The 24,041-nt window shown below is 40.9% G+C and overlaps 1 protein-coding gene across 5 annotated transcripts in view; it reads left to right on the forward strand.

Annotated features, from left to right (window-relative positions):
* Positions 1–24,041, forward strand: part of Tfap-2 (transcription factor AP-2) — a 207,943-nt gene that overhangs the window by 84,087 nt on the left and 99,815 nt on the right. For 4 of the 5 annotated variants that reach the window (XM_071772104.1, XM_071772106.1, XM_071772105.1 and 1 more), the window contains one exon: positions 6,467–6,586. The exons of the other annotated variant lie outside the window; for it this stretch is intronic. In XM_071772104.1, coding sequence (XP_071628205.1) covers positions 6,524–6,586 — 63 coding nt within the window. In that variant the 5' untranslated portion in view covers positions 6,467–6,523. The remainder of the gene's footprint in view (positions 1–6,466; positions 6,587–24,041) is intronic. 5 annotated transcript variants of the gene reach the window in all.

Here is a 24,041-nt window from a genome sequence, read left to right on the forward strand (position 1 = left end):
ACGTGTTTTTATTGCAGGTAGAAACATGATAATTATTGCCTTACCCTTTGCATATATATCTCTCTTTTCATTTTTTGTAATTATCCGATTTGTTATAAATCAATCTTGTATATACGCAATGAAGTTATTATTAATATTATTACGTTACGACTTGTTTTAGCAGCTTTCTCCTTCAATATACTATAGTCAATGCTGTCCAAAATCTCAAAAGCGTTTCGTCCTTCCATTAATTTTTCTGTATAACACTCTGAAATACATATTTCTGTAATATATTCTTGAATATTTTTTTAACAACAACGACAGAGACATTAAACTTTTATGGCGATGTCTGAAGCGCTCTTATTTGCGCGTTTCTTGGCAAGACGATATAATATACAAAGGGAAAAAGTGAGATTAATTCGGCGTTGCGATCGGATAACCCCGCGCCGTCTGTAATTATGCGCCTGAAATAAGAGGATGGTAGTGTACCGAATGAATAAGTAATAGAAAAGGTATAGGGTTCCGCGCATTAAACGAAGCCCGGTATAATGGCGGAATGTAATCGTCCCTTTCATCGGACTCATAAATCAGCGTCTCGCGATACGACGATGGTATCAACGAGCTATAAAACATATCGGTGAAATGCGCGTTTGCTTATTATCATCGTTAAATAATCGAGTGGCTTTCTATGATTTGTTACGATGTCCACTTAGCCTTCATAAATCGCCGGGCCAGCGCGAATGGAAGGAATTTATCTGATAATGAACGGTTTATGCTTCGCCGCGCTAAATTGACACTGCGCGCCAAATGAATTTCGCATCCGCGTGACGCTCAGTTACGCCGCTATAATAATTATTCGATCTTGAATATTTATATGCCTGTCGACATTATGCTTGCTTTGCGGTAGGTTTATGCAGAGTAAGAATATTCCTTCATTAATAACATGAATTTAATCGTAACAGATGAATATATTTGAAGGTTTCGGAGCATCATTAAGATTTCGGTATCAATCGTCTTGTTTAAAGACAGTCGCGGATGAAATTGTACAGATAATTTTGGTTCGTAGATAATAATTTTTAATTTTGAGGTAAAAGAAGACGTGATGAATTCATTGAAATCCTTAAAGAAGTCATCAGGATAGATCATATTGGCTGTCACTTTCGAGGACACGTTGAACGAGAAGATTCGCTTCATTGGAGACGAACCCTCGTTTTAAATGATTCGTCCGAGATGATTATCGAGAATGAACCGTTAAGACGCTTAACGACCGAAAGGATCGGTCGCGGCATCGAGCTTTACGGGGCTTCGGTGAATTAGCGCGAGGAGCGCGACATTGCGACTCGAAAAAACAAAAACGGAACATCCAATGTTCTCGTTGCAGCCGAGCCGACTGGATGGAGGATGGTGACCGTCGCGAAAGCGTCCGCGGAAACGTCGCCGTTTCCTTAGAATGCCGCGCCGTTTGTGGTTTACCGATGGCGGGGCGAAATGATCGCGGCGGCTAGGAAATAGCTCGGCAAATAGCGCGGCTACCCTCGTTAACTCGATTTAATGGCACGTCGTTAGCAGTCGTATACGCCGTGGACGCCGGGGCGCTGGTGACCATAAAAAAAGGTGGTGCACTCGGAATTTGGGATACGGGGAATCGTTAACGGCTCGGGAGGGAATCGGGACGCGACCATGTTATTGTGCCTTACGGTTCTCCCGGACCCACGCGCGCGCGCGCGCGCGCGCGATGCCTATAAAGGGCGATAACGCTGAAGATTGCCGGCGTAAAACTCCTCATTTCGGTCCCGATATAACTCAGTTAACTCCGTTCTCCTTAATTGTTGTTGCTCGCGTGCGGCACCGTTGCCGGGGCGTTATGCTTACGGCGAGGCATCTACATCGAGCACAGTACTTTAACGTGGAATTGATTGCATCAGCGGGGGTAACTTTGCACTAGAAAGAAAAGGAAAGACTTTAAGAACTTTAATTTCTATCATCCGGAAGATCGGTAGGTGAAATTCTGTAGTATCAAAATTGATCGCGATTAATTGGTCTTTTGGACATAATTATAAAGTGTGCAACAAATTTAATTTGTTACAATCAAATTCAAAACATAAGGCAAATAAGAGGAAAACGTCGTTGTTATTGCGAGAGGTATAAAATACAAAAAAGTAACTTCAATACAAACGAAGATACAGATTACAGACGTTTTTTAATTTAATTTGTGTTGCAAAATGTCATTTGACGATGGGGTCAAAAGTCTTCTATAACTAATTGTAAGATAATTAGTGAAATAAATGAAATAAGCATTTTACGTAATGCAAGGGGAAAGTAAACTGCAGAATATGAGGTTTATTATTACATATATACATATATATATAAGCATTATTATTCGAAATTAGAAACAATTGTTTCACAGTCCCATATTGCTGTGTATTGTATCTGCACTGCATCAAGATGAATTTATATGTTACAATTGACTATTTCGTATAGTCAAGATGATGCTGTAACGGTATGTATTTGCATCTCAATCGATGAATTCCAATCTTCGTTGCATAGCTCGTGGCGAGGTTACAGTAATTTCGGAATTGCAAGATGTATTTCAAAGGGATGCGATCATGTAACATATACCCTTTCAAATATATTTCGTCATGTTAAATTTTTAAGCACACGTATATCTCTGTAGAAATTGGTTCATAATGTTACAAGACATAATATACGCGTGTTCTTACATCATTTGCATCAACAGATTAAGAAGTAGAACATTCTTAATTTTCATTACTTTATTAACAAATGCAGAAAACAGTCATACATTAAATTGCACGCAAATTACACAGAGTTTAGAGAAGAAAGGTCGCCGTATTTGCACTCATTCTAAATTATGTCTTCATCGGAATTAGATTTCGGATTATTCCGCTACGTGGAAGTCCGCGATAAAATACATTCAAACGCGAAGAAAATATATTTTGAGTAAAATGGTTTGTAATATTGCAAAATATTAATATTATACGTATATTCTTACATCGTTTATATCAACAGATTAAGAAGTAATACATTCTTAATTTTCGTGACTTTTATTCATAATAAATGCAGAAAATATAGCAATTTACTAATAACTATTACACGGAGTTTAGAAAAACGAGGTTGCGTAGTTTTCCTTACTCTAAACTATATTTCCGAAGTTAGATTTTATTCCGCCACATGGTAGGCGATAAAGTACATTCGAACGAGGGAAAGAGACGACGAAAATGCGAATCTTAGATTGAAAAATCCCATCTCTCGGCGCAGTCGGCTTAAATCCGAGAGCCAGCGCAAAAATTCTCCGCACTTCAAACGCATCCCAGATTAAACCCGTCGTATATAGCTTCGACGATTACACACCGTCGCGTCGCCGGTAACATGGGAGACGACGAGGGGCGGCACCCTCGTGTCTTCGTGCTCGTCGGCGAAACGAGGCTTTCGCGAGGGATGAGCGAGCACGACGAGGAGACCCGGGACGCGTCCTCTCCTGCGTTCCCCTTCCCTCTATCCTCTCCCAAATGGCACGTTGGCCCTTCCCGCGAAAGAGGGATAGGCGACAGTTCCAATCTGGTGGGCCAATTTTCGGGAATCGGATGGAAACGCACGTCCAGCGTACGCGCACGCATGCGTGTCAGGCGTTCCGCATTCGCGCTCGACGTATGCATTTGATACTCGTTGGAGCGAGTAACGCGCGGCTCATTTCGTATTCCAGCAGGTAGCCGCCGCGTATTCCGAATGGCGCTCGCTGCGTCTGCGACATTAAGCTCGCAGTCGCACTAGTCGCAGTACGCCGACCCGCACCCGGCCGACCGGCCGACATTGTCGGAGCAACGACGCTCGAGATTGACATCGGTACATAAACGTGACACGAGAGGTACATGAAAAAATAAGAAGAGAAAGAAACGAGGGTATATCAAAGCGAGCAAAGAAATTCTTAGCTATACTTTAAGAAGAGACTATTGCAGGAATCGATGCGAGATATATATCACTCGGGGAATCGCGACGCGTAGTTTGCAGGTTACGTTCATTTGGTAATTATTCAGTTTAGGGGCCTCACCTCAAATCTCGTTCATTTATTGTTTTGAATGTCTGACGGAATACGAGAACTACGAAATTTTTGAAGTTACTATGTGGTTGAAGGCCACACCACGGCGAGCGTATTTTCGAGTAACGTAACCGTTTCGTAGTGTTCGACATTGAATACATAAAAGCGCTAATTAATTTAAGCGTCTCTCTGACTGTCGGCGATCCGTTGGCGGATGCGCCGTGCTCTCGGGAGTCTCGGCTCGACTCGGTTACGCTTGCAAGCGCACGAGCCACGCGTGCAAGATACAAGAACGTTGCAGCCGCTCCGCTCCGCGCGAGCGCGCGCGCGCGCATACATACGCCGAGACCAAAACTCGTGGACCGTATTCGTGGATCCTCATGCGCGAACGGCGTAGAGATGCATTATGAATATTCAACCGGATATACTCGGCATGGCCGCGCTCAAATCCATTATTCATTCCCGCGGAGCGACATTGGCCCGGGCTCGCGGTTTCCGCGCCAAAATCGGGCCGGGCGCGGAGAACGAATTGACGGACAGTGAAACGGGCGGAGATTCGCTTTCCCGATATTCCTTTTTTTTTTTAATCTCGACCTCGCTTTCCGGCGAAAATACGGGGCGAGGCGGTTCGAATGAACGAGGAATCGCGACAGGCTCTGATAATCTTCAAGTATGAAAATTTCTGAGACTTCTGAGAGTTTTGCCTAGTTGCTTTAGCGAGAACGGTTGTTTAATTTGCCCCAAAATTGCGCCACAGTTAGGGCAACTTATTTACTTTGTATATATTAAAGTAAATTGTGCAAACACAAAAGTAAAAGAAGTCTTAATATTATCTCCAGAAGTTTTAGGAAAGTCGGATAAGTTTTGTCGGTTGAAATGTAAAAAGAGTGTATAGAACTGGCCTCCCCGGCTCTCTTTTTTCTCTCTCTTTTTCTCTCTCTTGTCGAGCCTCATCGGCGCGCCTTGCATCTTCTTCTATACGGTCTCCTCTACTTCCTCCCATATAGGCTCACCCAGGCCTATCCTCCTCTCTGTCGACATCCTCCTCTTCTTCGTCTTCTTCTTCTTCTTTTACATCTCCTTTTCATTCTTTTGGTTCCTTCGGGTATTCCTCGTGGTTTTATTCGGACGCGCGAAAGAATGCGCTGCGCTCGGCCTAATAACCCCTTCGAAAGGGGCGGGGGGCGAGCTCCGCTTACGCAACAGTCTGTGGCCGGATTTTTGGAATTCCTGACCGCGCGAAACGCGTCGTGGTCTCCCGCCGGATCTCGATTGCTCCTGGATTACTGACATTTCAAACGGTCGATGGCGGAATCGCGAATCGACGTCATCGTTTTATCGATGAATGATGATGCGTGGATACGAATCGTCCCAGACAATGTCGAACGTTTCGGAATTTATGTTTTTTTTATCCTCGGATTTTTTTTCATTCAAATCGACTCGTCATTGTTTCACTTTTAATTCCCAACGTCAAAAATATCACCGCTCAACAACGCTAAACTTTTGAATTAAACTGTTAAAGCAAAATTATGATAATATCACACATCTCACATTATTTAATGCTCGTCAAAATTTTCCAATGTTAAATACTCATATAATAACACAAAATTATAATAACACAATATCGCAACTATTGGTATATTTCGACTATGAAAAGCAATAATCACCACTTTTTGGGCTTATTTTTCACGGTTTATTTGTATTGTTAACGTGTGAAAAAAATGCACGTTAATACAAGGAAATCAGAGATCCAGTTAAACGCGCAAGCTCTACAATTTCTTGCGCGACGGTAATATATCGCGTGCCGCTGAACGAGGTATCGCCAATGATCGCGCAGCCGCTCGTAATGTCCCGCAATAATCTCAATTTACTTCGTAAATGCAAGGGCGCTCGCTCAAAGGACACGCGCGTTCGCGCGCCTAATGAGCCTCGGATAATCGTCGCGCGCCCTTCCACGACGCACCCCTCGCTTATCGTCGAGATCTTTTCGCTATCTGCGAACGCAATCGCGAAGGGCGGTCGCGCCGATACTCTGGCAGATACTCTTCGCTCCGCGATTATACGTACGTGTATTCTGAGGCATCTGCATCCCGGGGTTATGCAGATTTGCCACGCCAGGAGATAATCGGCGAGCGACGCGTCTCGCGGGATGTGGATTACGCGTGTAGGGTCTTGAAAGGATCGGAAACGTGAAGAAGCATCGCATACGCGTTATATATGCGTCGTAATATATGGAACAATTTCTCTGGCGCGAAGGATAGGGCCAATAGTATCTCGCGATAAAAGAAGAGAAACGAGAATTTTAAAGCTGAAGACAAACTATTTTCTCTCGATTGTAACTTATATGAGATTGTACTATAGTACTACACGATAGTACTGATTAGCAAGAGCTATTTGATCGCTAACTAAGTGTTTCGCTTTGTTCTAGGTAAGTTGTGACCGGGGAACCGCAATCGACCTTTGGATAATAATTCGGCGGTAGAGCTCAGAATGACGTTTAGATGCATGCCGGCCTTTCAGACCCTCGGAGGCGGCGACTGCGGCGCATCTTGGGTAAGTGCGTCGCGTTTACGTAAGGACGCGAGTCGTTGCCGCAATCGCAGGCACTCACGTGCAAGTCGCGCAAATGCGCGCCTGATGACCCTTCTTCTGCGGATGCACGAAATACTTGGCGCTCCGCGTCGATATATTCCGCTGGTTTCAACGCTCTTTGACGTCTTCGTCGCCGTCTCCCCCACCCTCCCTGTCCGCGTGGCGTGCCAAACGCCGAATGCCGATAAACCGCACGTGATACAAAGGACTCGTATCGACGATATTTGCGCGGGCGTTCGTTTTTATTCAATTAATAGTCTGTCAAGTGTTTCAAAGCGTTGCTACCGGCTTGGCGTATCGGGCCTTCGTAATTTTATCGAGATTTCCTCTGAAATGCGTAGCGATATATTTTTACGTGTCCGACGATACCAGAGTTTCTGTTATCAGAAAACTCTCTGCTCACACATCGAAACTTTTTTAATCATGCCGGAAATGTAAATTATTTAATTACCAGCGAATGGCCAGCGTAATGGAAGCACCTTTTGTATTTTTAATGACTCACGATGATACGTTAATTTTATAGCTCGTTATAGCTCTCGAAAAACTGCGCCTCTTGGGCACACAAACATTTGGTTTCTTAAAAAGTCGCCACCAATTAATATCACCGTCAATTCGTAATTGTATGGCAAATATTATATATACTGTCAAAAAAAATGGCGCAATTTAACTATTTTTACAAGTTGCAACGCGCTCAGGTAATGTATGACTCAATTATATTCTTTTGATATATAACAGCATCATAATTGTTCATAGAATTATTTTTTGAAACTTGTCGCAGTAGTGGATCGAACAACATTGACATAATAGCTTCGAGATTACCGACGTTAAATCTTTTTAGAATTCATGAGATATGACGTGAATTATAAGATTTCAATCCTTCGTTAATTTTAAATCACTGATAACGCAAATTTCGATCTTATATACTTAAATGATATGACGATAACGAAAAATAGCTCGAATATCATTTCGCGAGAAGCATTACCAAATGGGAAGCGGGGATGAGAACCGGTGCGTATTGGTTTAAATGTATTTCTAGGCGTGTGTGTGTTCTTATGGGAAATATCTGCAAAATCGTGGCGGAAGAGCGCGAACTTACGTATACGAATTCGCGCTACAAAGTTTAGTACGTCTAGACGTATCGATTATATTATTCTCTCGCGTGAATTCAAGCTCTCTTCGAACTCTCTGGACTGATTTATAAAGAAATAACATCGATCTGATGTTATAACAACAACGGAAATTGCTGGGCAGTTGTCGGAAGCGCGGAAACGGTATACCGAGCTGCGAAAGGGTTAATTACTAAACGGCGTTTTAAAACAAACGCGCGACAAACAACGTCTCGTATGTTTCGTCGAAAATCGAGAACGAGTTTTTATACGCATCCCGACCCCGACGTAAACAGCGATTCCCTCCATCTGCTCCTCCTTTTCTGGTCTACGATTTGTGACGTGTAACGCGGATGCGAGATTGATAGAAAGGTACGAACCTTTCGGGTGATCTCGCGTCCTCGGATTGTCGTAGTCGCGAACGAACGCGTGACCGCCGCACCGCGATGAATTGATACGTGGAACGTATCGCATGGCGCTTAACGACGTTGGGAACTTCGATGGCCGCGAACGCGTATTCCGGTTTTCTCGCGGAATCGGAGGAGAAACGTTGACGGCGGAGGCCATTTGCTTTGGGTAATAACGCGGCGCGAGCCCCCCTTTAATGCGCCTACGCGACTTCAAACTTGGTACCGCACCGGCGGCGGATCCGAACCTTCCTTCTTATTCTCATTCCATTGTTATTACTTTGTTCCCTTTCTCCCCTCTTTCCGAGACAAGTAAATAACTCCTCGTCGTTTACTTACCCTACCCCCGAGTTTATAATGGAAATTATCTTATTTGTGTTGAAGTCTCGTTTTAGTCCCCGGCAAAGTCCAAGCTCGTCGACGGTAGAAACGATGTCGGGGTAAAAAAAAAAGAGAGTGGGTGGAGGAAGGGGAAAAAAGAGCGTAAGAAGAAGGATTCGCGCGATGGGAGTAAAAGAGAGAATAGAAAAAGAAGCGAGGAAGTCACCGACGGAGAGTGACGATGGAATAAAGGAAAGAAAAAAAAATCGTTATACTAACGCTCCGACTTTCCGCTTCATCCCGCATTTTATTTCGGAAAGAGCGATTTCAAGGCGGAAATCTCAAGAATATCTAAAGCATAAAGTATTACGGTAAGATTCGCTTCTTATATCGTTCGTTCGCGACAAAAACTAGCATAGAGTACATTTTCTCCTCGTGTTTTTAAAGTAAGACTTCTCGTCGAAATTGTATTAGGCTGAAATCGTTGGTATAAATCGTTGGTGTAAATCGCGTATTGACGCGTTGCGTTACGCTACGTTAGGAAGATGAATTGTCGATCTGCGCGCCAGGACGTCGTGTGATTCGCAATACAAATGATCGTTATTATATTAGTTTCATTCACCCAGCGAGGGGCTAACCAATATACCCCCCGTATGCCAATCGCTTATTACAAAACGGGCAGCACAAAAGTGCCGATCCAATGTAGCCGCATGAATTTTGACGTCCAATTTTCACGGAATGACGCGCGGATCGTTAATTATGCAGCGAAGGGATTTTTCATCGCTTCGTAACCAGCAAACTTGCGGATTTCGCCGAGATTTCGAGCGGGCCCTTTATACATATATTTTTTTTGATAAATTGGTCGCGCTTGCTTCCTCCTTCGTTTCTAGTTTCCGTCTCGTTCGTGTTCGTCTCCGCAAGAGAGATTGTTTCGTCTCAAAACAATCATGCAGTCGATTTTAATTTTCAAAGCAAACAAGGCGTTATCACCCACGGCGGATCGTCCTTTCCGCTTCATTCTTTCTTCGGCTCGCGAATGTATTTAAATCGAAGCGTACGTTTTACATATAGGCAAGATTCCTTCACCCTAATATTTTAAGAACGTTAAACACGCCTGATATTATCTGCATACAATCTTTACCTCAATTGTGAACATTTTTTTATGTTTATTCATTCTTTTCGATTGTTATGAGTAATATTATAATGGTTATTCCTCACTTAATTTTTATGAAACTTGAGCGGACGGTATTTCGCTTCGAGCTCTTTCCTCTGAAGAACGAATCTAATCTTGGAGGAAACGACAATGTTTTTATTCGATTAGCATGGGAAACGTCGAGAAATGACAACTTTAAATTATATTTTAATAGGTCTCGCAATTCTCTACCATTCTAATGATGTATCTGCTCAGGATACAGGATACATTGACATTATTAAAAGAAAATAAAATCTAATATATCATGTTATAAATCTCAATAAGTATAAGTTTTCCTTTAATCATTTCTTTCGCATTATAAAATCACTGAGATACAATTTACAAGCCTTTTACTATCTAACAATGTACATATATATGGTATTTTTTGTAACAAATGCAAAGATTACACCTCTCCCCCTTTTTTAAGCAAATTTCCCTGGCTATTAGCCGATTTTATCAGCGAGATTTATTCAATCCTTCAATCTATGGAAGTCATATAGACTCTGAAAAAATAGTCTCTCGTTTGCAAAAAGCGTATTTACACGTTTGATCATTGAGATCCGTATATATGCGACTGTCCTGTCGGACGATATTCAATTATAAAGTGCACGCAGTTAAAAAAGGATCGAGCCAAAAAAGAAAGAAAGGTCCGCGCAAGGGTAACGCGAGAAATTTCGAGTCGCGTGCAAGATCGCGCTTTCAGATTAGATCATCAGCGAGCGTGCCTTGGACGTCGCGGCCCCGACCGCGGCGAGGCGTAACCACGCCGCGTTCCAGCACGCTAATGAATGGCCAAGCCACAAGTTTCAGTTTGCTGCACGCGGGTATCTCTGCTAACCATTCCCCGTTCGCCGCCGCGCCGGTTCGATCGTTCCTTCTGTCGTTCCTCCAGTTCCTCACCTTTGCATCCACCATTCGCCGCGGCTCGGGCGAATCGCACGTAAAACAGCGCGTCCACACCTTGCAATTACGAGATATAAGGGGGAGTCCCACCCACTCCGCCGCGATCCTTTCAACGTAACGGGGCCGGCCCTGGTTCTCCCCCACGAGTTTCATTATTAATTATCAGGTCGCCACTATGTTATTAGTGCACTAGAAGAATCCGCCCGCCTCCCCGTCCCGACCGCGACTCGAAACGCGACGCCTGACCATCGCGTCGCGCCGCCACCGCCGTCACTGCGTGCTATAACAATAACAAATCGTCATTGACAAATACGAATGCGTGTGTATGCCATAATTTACCAAAGCAGCTCTATTCAAGTGATTCATGTGTATAATTATCGTTCAAAATGCGGTGTTTTAAGGGCAAATAAAGAAATGGAACGTTGCGTCGAGACAACAGATCATGTACAACGATGTGAATATTTTACCTATTGTTTGTTATGAATGTGCTCTCACAAATTAGACAAATTATAAGCGCTATCGGTGCTGCAGAGAGATTTTTGAATCGTTAACTAGAGAACCTAAAGTTTATCTCGAAATCTTAAGTTTGAAAGATCACTTTTAAATGTTCCTATAAGACTTTTCTGAAATCTGAATAAGATGTCATAAACCAATCACAGAGCCGTATTAGCATCTTAAAACTTTACTTAAAACGATCTTGAAATAAGAACGGATTATGAACCAGCCTTAAAGCAATTTAATTTTTCTTATGGATTTAAATTAAACAATGTAAAAACTACAAAGTTTGTGTGAATAGCATCATTTAAGTTTGCAAATTTCAAAGATAAACATACAAGAATCTGCAGTTACAACACAGAATAAAATAGATGGAAATGATTTATGTGTGTGCGTATTAATTCCAATATATTGCTAATGTTTACTATAGTGTTCAAAGCACGCACTAAATAACACGAGATAACGTTACTTGTATCGCATTTCCGGGCAAGCAAATAGCCACAATGTTCCGCGATACTTTCAAACTTTATCAATTAATTGTGTCCGATTGCGAGCTACGAAAATTGAATAATCGATATAATTGAAATTAATATTAATTGATAACGATGGATCGGATTCAATTATCAATATTAATAATTCTGGGAATAAACCTTTTTTTTCATAATAAATGTATTTGTAAAAAATACATATTATTTTTTATTTATAAATTATTATTTTTACCACCACACAATTATTTCTCTCGTATTCGACATCGGTCCACAAATGTACGCGTAATATTTCGAATAATTCCATCACTTTAATTAACCAGCAAGCAAATATCTTATTAATAATTTCGGTGAATTGTAGAAGAATGTGCAGAGATAGTGCAACTTTTAGCTTACCGTGGTGCAAATTACACCTTGCGAATTATCGGGTTAATTAAGGGGAAAACAAGTATAACCTCGCAAAATTCTTTCTGGATGGCAAACCCGTTGATGCGCATTCACATGTGCTCATTAATGTTTTTCCGCGACAAAAACGAATTGCGGCACAGCACGGCAGAGACCGCAGCGCGGCGCGTCCGGGTAAAGGAAAAGCCGCGGCTCGCCCTTGTTTCTCCTTTGGCGAAACGGCTCGGCTTTGTGAGGCGTTTGCGACCGTTTGTGTACACGCTGCTGCGACAGTGCAAGAGTCGATCTCCGACTCGTACGGCCGTGAAACAAAGCGCTCTCGCTGGCAAACGAGCCGTCCGGGACCCCGAGGGGCGGCGAGTATTTCACCAGAATTTACGTTGCATTTCACGCTGCTAATACTCTCGTGGTATAATTATAATTAGCGGGCTACGCCCTTCACACCGCCCCCTTCGAAAGTTCGTTGTGGATATATACCTGGCGTGTGCATCCTTCACCTTGATATCCACTTGGACCCGCTTGTGGGCACGCGTGTGTGCGTGTGTACGAGAGCGCGTATGTATACGGACACGCCAGGCTACATTAGTATTATTGCTGTATTATTAAATAACGTCAAGACGCGAGTGTGGCGCTCGGGGCAGTCTCGCTGCGCAGCTACGTCATTTTGCGGAATTTTTCTGCATATTTTATATACGCTTGTACGGCCCATCTAAGCATCTGGGCATCTCAGAGAGCGAGGAAGGTTTAATTATTCAAATAACGAGAAATTTTAAATGTTCGAAGAAATAGCGACGTATCAAGATTTTATGATATGTCCATTACAAATTTGACGACGGTTCAGATTGGAGGAATTAATGATTCACAATGACAGAGGAGGAGAGGAGAGGAGAGTTCTAAATTTCGAGGACCGAGATTGCCGAATCTCGAGTCAGATTGAAACGCAAGATTCCAAGGAACTGCTATCTCGGGTCATGAGATCGCGACAGCTTCGCGTGCAGAAGAACACAGCGAAGAGCTTCGGTAATAATCTAATATGAGCGTAATATGCGTTTCGGCCGTGATCTCTCGGACGAGGCGCGTCAAGCAACTCCGATATGCGGCCCCGCCGACGTTGCCGACCCTGCATTAAAGATCATAGGCAGATCCTGGTCGTTCCAGCCAGGGGAGCGACGAGGGGAGTAGGAAAGCAAAGTGGATGCAAAGCACAACCACTGTTCGTCTCTCCGTCCGCCACTTAACGCGGTACATCATGCGGCGTACAGGCAGAGAGAGCTGCGCGCGGGCATGACACCAGCCAATCGCGCAGAATTACGTGGCGAGAGCGAGCGAGAAGGGCGGAAGGGCGCGAGGGTCCCCTCCTCCCTCTCGAGGGAGGAGAACAAGGGGGAAAAAGAGGACGAAGGGGAGGAGAGGGACGCGAACGAGGAGGGAGTGAAGCCTGCGCGTGCCTCGGGGCGAAGTCTTGGGCCTCGCGTGCCCAGGCATGGCCTCGTCTCACTCTTCGGTCTTCACGGTCAGAGGTCATCCTCGAGCACGAGCCACCTTCGGGTTCTCAACCTCCTACCTCGCGAGAGTCGCCGATGCCGGCTCACTCCGGATAAACCGCATTATTAACGATCGCTCTCGTACTCCGCGCGCGGCGACGCACCCCCGCGACTTGACTCGACTCGACGACTCGACTCAACGTTTCGAAATTTGCGGTGCCCGACGTTGATGAGCCCGTAGGAACGTGCAGAGGCGTCGCGTAATTCAAATGAGTACGTCCGGAAACCGACCGTCGAATCGTAAAATCGTGGACATCTCAAATCGTTTCTATTTCTCTAATTGCTATTAACTCTTGGTCAGCAAGCAACGTATTGTTATTTACTTTTGCTGTTGACGCTATAGTTGTCCAGCTATATTTCACTCTGATATTTTTACAGTCGCCAACAACAAGCGAATGAGTAATAAAATTAACGAATATTTGATTACAATAGTACCTTGGCAGAGCAAAGAGATCAAAATCAAAATCATCGATCTTGAAGTGACATTTAAATCATGGATGAAATCCATTTCAATTTGCTAAAAAGGCGATCAGATAACGGCCTATAAATTAATATTTAACCGATTTATATTTATTCTGTTGCGTGAACTGCAACAGCTCCGAGCGATTAAATTTTCAGTGTACGTAACGTGATTTAATTATTTGCACTCAAGCGTCAAAGCGATAGATTAACGAAACGTGCTAAAGTTACTATTTCGCAGAATCATAAATTTTTAAAACTTATAATTCAAAATAGGATATAAATATATATATTTTTGTATATAATATATATAAAATATACATATATATAAATTATATATGTAAGAAATAAAAAATTTAAATATATAAGTATACGAAATCACAAATACAGTTATCGATTCGTTGATACAATATTGTCGATTAGAGATTAGAATGGAGAATCAATCAATTATATTTAAACAAGTCACGCCAATCAAATATCGACGAGCAATCTCATATTATTGAAATCATCGTCGGCGAAATTATTTCCTCTCCAAGAAAATGAATAATGACGAATCGATGGCGTATCGCAAAAAGAGTTTTCTGCACGATCGTAATGGCAGCGACTGCCGCGCTAAATCGAATTAACGATCAGTTTGCCAGATACTCCTGGCATTTTCTGCCTCTCCACGTGAGAAACGGAAAACCTTTAGCTTCTGTCGCGAGCAGACGCGTGGTGGTCGTTCGCTGCGGCGGCCTCACTCGCGAAGGTGACAGCCCAGGCTCTTCTACACGCGCGTCGTTGCTTTCGCCTTGCGCGCACTTGCTAATTGAGATGGATGCGGAATTTGCGTAATTACACGTTCCGAAAGGTCGAAAAACCGCGGGCGGCGGGCCACTTTCGGGCATTCGTGCGCCTTGGTGCGCCTCCTCGATCCGCGTCTGTTTATACGAATTGGTACGAACACGCCATGAGACCGAGAACACACTCCGTTGGGACTCCAGAGTATTTCCTACAGGCAAATAGGTTCCATTTGTTTTGCACGAATAATATTATTTCTTTATTATCGCTAGAGTGATGGTTACATTGTTAGTTATCGTCCATCTCAATTTTCAAATGTGCACAAATAAAACAATTTTTTTATTTTTCTCTTTTTTAAAACATTGCGTGTTGGAAGTGTCGGAGATCGAACAACTTGTCTTATTTGTCGTGCGAACGTGGACATTATTAAAGAACATTTTTTTTATTAAGATGTTGGTTATTGCATATGATTACCGCTGATTGATCTTGTGTGTTTTTTTTTTTTTTTCAAATAAAGATTGTATCTAGTAAAGATATAAAATAAACATCATTTTACTAAATATACGAGGCGATCGTGACTCTAATATATTTTTAATTATTATTGATCTTTAACAGAAAAGATAGAGATAAATTTACAGAGTTTGGATTGAAAATTTTATATTCCCCAGGAATACATAATTTCTGACAAATACTAACTTAAACCCTTCTGCCACGTGTGCACAATTTTTTCGTCTTCATCGCAAGTTATCGAGAGATCATAGCGATTGATAGACAGAAAGACAGAAATAATAGTAATTACGGCACGCTACAAAGCGAGGCTCTCGTGAGGAGCGCATTAAGCGGTTTCGAAAGATCTGCGCGCAACAATCATTAACAAAAGTCTTTATAAGAGCCCGTTCGCGCAGGATCGAACGGCTCATTCATTTTGCTTAATAACCACAAATTATAGGTTATTGCGACTTCATGGCCTACAACTTCTATAGATTTAAGTGAGGTAATGTGGCATTCCGCAACCTTGACGGCATCTAACACGCGCTTCGAATTCTCGTCGATTTATATTCTGCCCGAAATAACAAAATTGCGAGTGCCACTCCGCTCGATGCTAATCAAATCGAACAGTCCAAATCGAAACGAGATGAATCTGATTATCGTGACGATCTTCCTTCGTGGTCTGTTAAACGGTCTCTCTTTTAATTATTTATGTTGATTTGTGATCATGCAAAATATATTAAAAGAATATTTATTTTTATATAAATTATAACATTAATTTATTAATTTATAATACGAAAATTATACATCATCAGTCTCATATCTTATTATTCTTGGATGTATACAAATTAAGAAAACTAAAATTTGTTATAAATATTTTGTTATTTTTCGGATTTTCGTAAAAAATATACATTTTATGAACTATCTTTAATAGAACATAAGATAGAACGTACAGATTTTGCAAGTTATTTTGAAAGTTTATTATGCATTTACACTTTTGATACGTATTAAGTCTTTCTGTGGTCCTGATTTAGCAGACAAGGTTAAAAATGTCGAGTTAATTTTAAATCGATATAATAACATCTCACAAATGTAAGCTTAACTGTTTACATTGGTAAACTAAAATTATATTACTTAAAAGCAAAAGCGTTACCGCGGAAGGCATCGCTCGCTATATAATAGTCTACAATGTCTACATTAACCATCGTATGTAATTTTCTTTTTTCTTGTTATGCATGCAGACAAATAGAGAAAACAAAAACTTGACATTTTTTGCTATGTTTAGTATTGTTCTTGCGCATTACAACTACATTAAATCACGTTTTTACTCTCACGCAAGAGTACAGCATCATCTTGAAACCTTTTTTCAAATTATCTGAAATGGTAAGGAGATACCTGAATGTATATTGTTGCAATCCGTTTTAATGTTAAATGTTACAGTTTAAACGGTTTTAATATCAACTCGTTTGTTTTCAATGATAAGCAAAAAAATTACGAAGTTACACAAATGTGAAAGTATAACGTGAGAGGAAATGAGAGATATTTTACTATATTTGCTATATATCTTAGCGTAGTCACTGAAATACAGCTTTCTCTAAAATTATTTATTAATCCAAAGATAAATGACGAGATGATGCGCATCATCGTACATGTAGTTGCGATTTCCCGCGATGTCTTTTATAATGGTCGGAGTCATAGTAAAGTTCTCGGAAACGATATTAAATCATAGATCCGGTTTGAGATGACGATAAAACACTGGGAAAGCTCGAACCGGTTCTCACATGATAGATATCCAGTTCTCGTTGGAAAGTCGATTTTCTCTAGTGAGTTTCATTTATGAGGAAAGCACGGTGAACTTCAATATAACGACCTGATTCCTAATAAAGTTATAAAAATCGTATATACTAAAACATTAAAAATTTATTAACTTTCTAATTAAAGCAGAAAAAGAAGATATAAGTATGATATAAGGAAGAAACACATATTTTTTTCTAAATATCACTAACGATCTCATAAAAAACTTTTCTTTTCAAAATTATAGTGTTATATTTAACTTTTAGCTTCATGAGACATTTATACATATATGCTACTATCAACCTAGGATAAACATGTTTGATTAATTTTAGTAATTATTATTTTTGAGTACATTTCTTATTTCCGGATAAATGCTGTATCCAGTATCCATTATCCATCCGCCCGCTAGATAATTCAGACGTTGAAGATAATAGAAGAACTCTATATCTTCACGTCGATCTCTCCGAAACTTACCGAATGATCCTTAGTAGTCGGTAATATAGTCGGTAAGCGAGGTCTCTGTACAGTATAGGAAGATTCAACGGTAACAAGAGATATTATGCATCCAGATATTTCCCAGCAGGTGACTCCAGCATCTGCTGCAGCGATGCAGCGTAGTAGTAGTCGAAGCTATCTTTATCGATTATATTATAAGGAGACATCAACGCGCGCGAGACTTTCGATTTATAATATACTTATTCTTACATTGATAAAATAGACGCGGATATTTCTTTCGGGTTTTGATATAGTACGTTTACGGTTGCAACATAAATACAAATATTTTTTCACTCAAAAGTACATCGCACATTATTTCACATATAAATTTTTATTAATCATTTCTTCTTTAAGCTTTAGTAAGAATTTTTTATATTTATTAAAAATTTTTGGTACATTTTAATATTGTAAACAATATAGGTTTTTTCTAAATCAAACGTATTGTAAATATGTAGATTACAACATGTCTTTATATCAATTTTATAATCTTATATTAATCATAGATTTGTCTTATATTTATTTACACTTATACTTTAAGTTTCTACGAAGACTATAACTTTATCTACTAAAAGTAATGGAAAAGTTGTTAATGAATGTATTACATCAATGAGATTAATTTAATTCTTTGAATCAAATCGAATTTGTAAATTAATATTTTTAATTTAACTTGCAAATTATTTATTTAAAATATTATTGTGACAAAAATTTATCGAGTGCAAACGTTTAACATAAATTATAAAATGCAATTATATATTAAAGTAAACCGGTTATCAGGATCTCGGAATTGTTGCGAGCGGCTAATCTCCAGTAAAACTGTAATAATGAATCCGATTGATTCCTGATTAAGCGCATTACACGGCCTGCGCGCTATTAGTAATCTACGATTACTACATCAGCAGTAAGGTGCTTAACATGCAAATCACTCTCGTGACTATTGTACCTCTTTGTAATCCGTCGTCGTTTCTTTTATCGTCGGACGCAGTTACTAATACAGATGAAGTGAGATATCACAATTTTTATATGACCGCGCGGCAACGATGGTCGATCGGCGGAGAGAGATACATGCGAAGTTAAGAGGCAAAACATTTAATGAGGCAATTCACTGTGCATCGCGCGTCTCGCAAGACGGAACGATAAGAGCAATTATACATATATGTCGATCTAGCGTCTTTCTCTCCATACATCTTCGTTCAAGCGAAGTTCATTAATTATCGCACGGGAATTAAGTTCTGTACTTCTTTCTTTGCGTCTAAACCAGGTGGTCGTTCCTTTGTTCTCGAACCGCGAAAGAGAAATCTTTTCGAAAAATTAGTGTCGGAAAATCATGATAATCATCTTACAGGTCGCATATGAGGAATGACGAAAATTAATTCTAAGCTTATATACACAAATTGTACGTAGTTTCGAACTGCGCTTTCTAAACCTTGATTGGATTTTTTTATTTATTATGCAAAAACGTACATCGCACGTATATAATGTATCGTAAATGTCATCCTTTCGTTGACAAATCATTTTTTTTTCCAAACTAAAGCACCTACGAGCGCGTTATTCGAGATAAACGACGTTAGCTTTGGGATACATCCCGTATACATAGATACACATGACGTATCGGCTTGTATATGTATATCGTAGTCGTACAGATTACACGAACCTATATCTCGGGACCCCTCGTTGCATTGTGTTCCCTATCTAGGAAGGAAAGGGCTCCCTCTCTTCGTACCTCACGGCGGATTCTTCGGTGCGTACAATGGCCAACACAACGTGGATTGAGTTGCACCCCTTACTGGCGTACCGATGCACCGAAGAATGGCCAATTGTTAGTCGCATTGGCGACTAACGTCGTGCCGGACAGAGAGAAAGAGAGAGAAAGAGAGATTTGCAGATACCGGACGCAAGCACCTTTTCTTCCTTGGACCTTTTTTTCCGCGCGCGTCGCGATAAGGGCAAAGACATTTTCTACCGTTAACGCAGCGATGTTATCTCTTTATTGATAGAGACCGCGCGCGGAGCGAGGAATTTTTAATTAGCCCGGAACGCTTCGATTAAATCTTGTCGTGTAATTATGATCTGGCGATGTTACGCCGCGAACGTTACATGCCGAGTATTTACGTCAAGCGGTAAAATCTCCTCTACATTCGAGCATATGCGTCGTATCGACGCATAAGATCTTAATCATATTCTTAAATCGATATTCTTAAATCCGCAAAACAGAATTAAAAGAATTATTTAAATTAAATGATTCCTCGCTGGAGGAATGATGACGCTCTCATTCTGACATTCGACGACGCTATAATCATGTCTTTTCGGTAATAATTAATTCTTAAAGGTACCTCTACGGAATATTTAAGTTGAAAACGATTTCACGGTTGGAACTGTGTTTTTACGAGCGTTCGCGGATTGAAAATAAAATTTCGCGCGTTTACGTGCTCACCCGCCTGCTCGGCAGGTTCGAGGGTGCGCAAGAACCGGATTTGACGTAATGACATTCACATCGCGCGACGAGCACGAAATTTCTTCGAACCGGAAACCAGCTCGAATTGGCTTACGTGTTTTCCGCGTACGATTTCAGCGGTTTGACTCGACATCTATACTGGAACGTACATAAACATATGACACACCTGTCATATGTTTGTGTATAAAATTATTAACAGTTTCTTCTGGGGTTTATTTAGGATCTAAGAATAAACCGCTAAATCGAAGTACACTTCGGCAATTATCACGTCTTTCCATCAGATCATTTAAGGGGTATTTCACGTCAATAACGCTGAATAAGTTAACTCGTATTATTGCGCGTAAAACGAGGGCGCGCAATCGTTTTTGACGTTATCATACTCACGTGCTGTTAAATATAACGAAGAGCCGCATAATTTTCAATTAATTCATATACCCGAACGGATCGAGCGAATGTGAACGTTCCGCTTCTCGTTGCGTGCATAAAGAGGACGGAAAGTACAAAACTAATTTACTTAAATTCCCACCGTGGAGAACTTTTACGAGGATACCGACTACCTCCAATTATAAGAACGCATCGGGACTTACGGGCAGGCAATACCGGCGATGGCACGGCACGTCATTATAGGAAGCACGAGAGGAAGGGGGAGGGGGATGCGAGATGCAATCAACGAGTGTTGATTTGCACTTAATGGCGTGACCACTGATCCTTGATGATCTCTGGCACTCGAACGCCGCAGCCCGATAATTAATCCATCCGGCCTGATGATATGAGATTTATGAACTTCGTGTGGTGTGCTACTTGCGAAATACTCATATTACTTGCAACGCAGGATATCGGCGCTCGAAGAATTACATTACAAAGAAAATGCATTCCACTTCGACCTCTTCGCGCGATTTGCTTTCAGTAAGAGTAAAGTTTCTTCTACAGCGATAAATAAATAAATCTATCGCTAACGTGATGTGTGTTCAGCGTAAAAATTTATTAAATTTAGATTATACAAATACAAATATTAAAAAATGATATGATATTCTATAGATACCATTAATTTCTTAAAACTCCATATTAACATTTGTTTTCCGTATAGTTCTCACAATTATATGTTATATGTTTTTGTCCTGTCTTGAACAAAGTAGGGACTAGTAGCTCGAGATGAAGCAGAAAGGAGGCGAAATAAATTCGGACTGTCCCGTTTGTGGGCAGCGGCGAATTAAGGTTGCCAGCGCAAGTTGAGCGCTCTCTTTTTCTTTTCTCTTCCTCGCTAGCTCTCTTTCTCTCTCGACGTGTCGAGATTTTGTCGTCGATCACCGATCTTAAAAAGGAGCGCGTACAATCAAATATTTCACGTTGTCAGTCGGTTAGAAAGTCCCTGCCTGTCTACCGAGTGCGCGGCGTCAGTCTTCAAAAATGTCTCTCATGCATTAATCATGCGTGCTCGCGCGATTCACCGACGACGTACAATTTCAATGGCTACCGCGTTATGAGCAAACCGAGTTTCGTCGGGCTCATTGAACGTCCCGCTATGATTGCCGTGCAATGCCGCGGATGTAAAGCCCTCGAGAACCGATGCTCCTCGTCACTCGGGCTACACGGGCACAACTGCAAGAGTGGTTTCTCAATCAACGAGGGGACAGGCGATGATCGGGAGGACGCATCTGTCGACGAATCTGCACACGTAGCAATGCTAGTCGCTTCTCGAACGTTGTAGTATTTTCGCAACGGATATCATTGGCAACTCCGATCCGTATTCATCATGACCCACATAACGCGATGCGCCGCCTCCGAGCTTAAGAAAGCACTCTTCGAGCAGGGATACCGTCATTATCTGATTGTGAGCATAGAGATAAAATTGGATTGCAGCATTGAATACATTGTGAATTTTTTAAAGTAATTAATTATTAACAATTTAAAAATTGTTTGAATATGACACTTTTTTTTGTGTAAAACGTAATATAAAAATTTGCGGTTGTTACATATTTGTTTGAACGCCTATGTATAATTTTAAACTTTGAAGGAGCTATGAAATTGGACGCATCTAAATTTGCGAGAGGCAAACGAATAAATCTGATTTGGAGTACTGAAGGATACAAAAGATCGGCGAGCTATTTCCAGGCTGCGCGGAACTTTATTAATAATTGTCAAAGAAAATAAAAGCGGTCCTCGGGCTATTCGCGGCGTAATTAAATGTCATGCAAATAATTAAGCCGTTTTCATAACAACTCTTTACACTTTATTCGAGAGTTCAGATTTCAAGGGGCTTTGTGAACGTCCGTTTAATTGCAATAAAAACATATAGTAATGGAATATTAATTGTATCAAGCCCGCTTTTTCATACATCCAAAAAAAATGAGGTAAAGAGACATGACAAGAAAGACCGCGAAAGAGATACTTTTTTCCTACAGAGATTGGTGACATGTGTAAAACGAAAGAATAGTGCTTTAGTGAGTTCTGTAAGGTTATTAAACTAATATTTATATACTTAGAGAAAGAGAGAGAGAATGTGTATGTGTGTGGTACGTAAAATGGATATAAACTCACGTCGAGAAATTATATTTAATTAAGAAGCGTATAGTACAGAGAAATAAAGAGAAAGGGTGCAATTCAATAATCTATGATTTAACGTTGGTGAAATTGATAAAATAAATTTTATGCGGGTACAATATATTTATTTGTTCTCTCTTTTAATTATTAATTAATTTCTTTTAATATTTAAAAATACATGTCAGCACAGAGCAAGACAGTGTATATAATATTGGTGTTACGCTATTTCATCGATATGCACTTTGAGTTGAGACCTTGCAGATTTTCTGAGCTTATACTCGCACTCATTCATAATACCACCCACTTATATACACGACGCAGACATGCCCCGACACAATGCATACCATAATTTCCCTAACCATAACGTTCCCTTTTTTCCGCTCGCCGGACCTCAGACGCGTGGGGTGGCCCTAATAACGCCGGGAAGTAATCGGTCGGAGTACGCGACGGGACGGGACGGATCCCCGCGCAGATATCTCGAGATCGCGGGGGAGCAGACGCGGCATACCGTTGAAATTAAAAGCCTTGAGGGAGCAAGACTCGCGCGGGCACCAAACGGCGTAATTTCTGTTCTTCCCCTCTCCCCTCCCTCCCCCTCACGGCCTTGTGTGTCATCGACGGGGTGAGACCGTGATCTTGTAATCGTGTAGTGCCACGGTAAATCCCACGCGATTATTCACATGATCTACCCGATTGTGCATCCGATCGGCGCTAAGAATGCATGCGATTCAGCCTGAAAGATTTTGCACATTTTTGCGAACACTTTTTGCAGAGTGTATACCTATACCTTTTTTTACGAGTCATTAATATAATCATGAGTATACTTCGTGATAAGCGATATACGCAGAGAAATAGATTCTCTGTCTTCACCTCGTTTAAAATGCAGCGAAAAGGGCAATAATTAAAAAAAATTATATACACATTCTTGCGAGACTATGAAGTTTTAGTGCTGCTACCGCATTCGCGTGTTACTCAGGGCTCATCATATAATATTATGCCGTGTCCTGGCAAGCGTGGCTGGACAAGGTAATATTCACGTATATAATGACGTGCTTCTGCACCACTCTCTCTAGTCTTTCGACCCTAATCTACAATTCCTACATAATGTCGATAAAAACAACGCAATAGGATCTTTGCTCTTATACGGAGGAGTAGTATGATCAACCGAAATGTGATTAATAAGTTACGGCTGTAGATAGCCAGCGTGTTATGTGCTAGCTACTTAAAATCTTATTGCCAGTTAGGCAATAAGGAATATAAGAATGATATACGCGCTCATTACGATTAAAAGAAAATATGATATACGACATCTTATTTCTTATGCAAATGTTCTTTTCGATTGAAACGGCGAATTATTCGTTGTAATCAAACGTGTTGATCATTATATTTTCTTATTAACCTGTTAAAATAACAAATAGCATATTCAAATCTTGGAAAAATGGATGTGTGAACATCTATGAAATAAACCTGTTTAAAAATCGAGTTTATTTCCGTACAAAAAATCCTGCATAAATTAAATTATAATTTTCGCTTGAAATTGATTGCTGA

The sequence above is a fragment of the Temnothorax longispinosus genome, chromosome 3, assembly GCF_030848805.1.
Source record: "Temnothorax longispinosus isolate EJ_2023e chromosome 3, Tlon_JGU_v1, whole genome shotgun sequence".
NCBI lineage: Eukaryota > Metazoa > Arthropoda > Insecta > Hymenoptera > Formicidae > Temnothorax > Temnothorax longispinosus.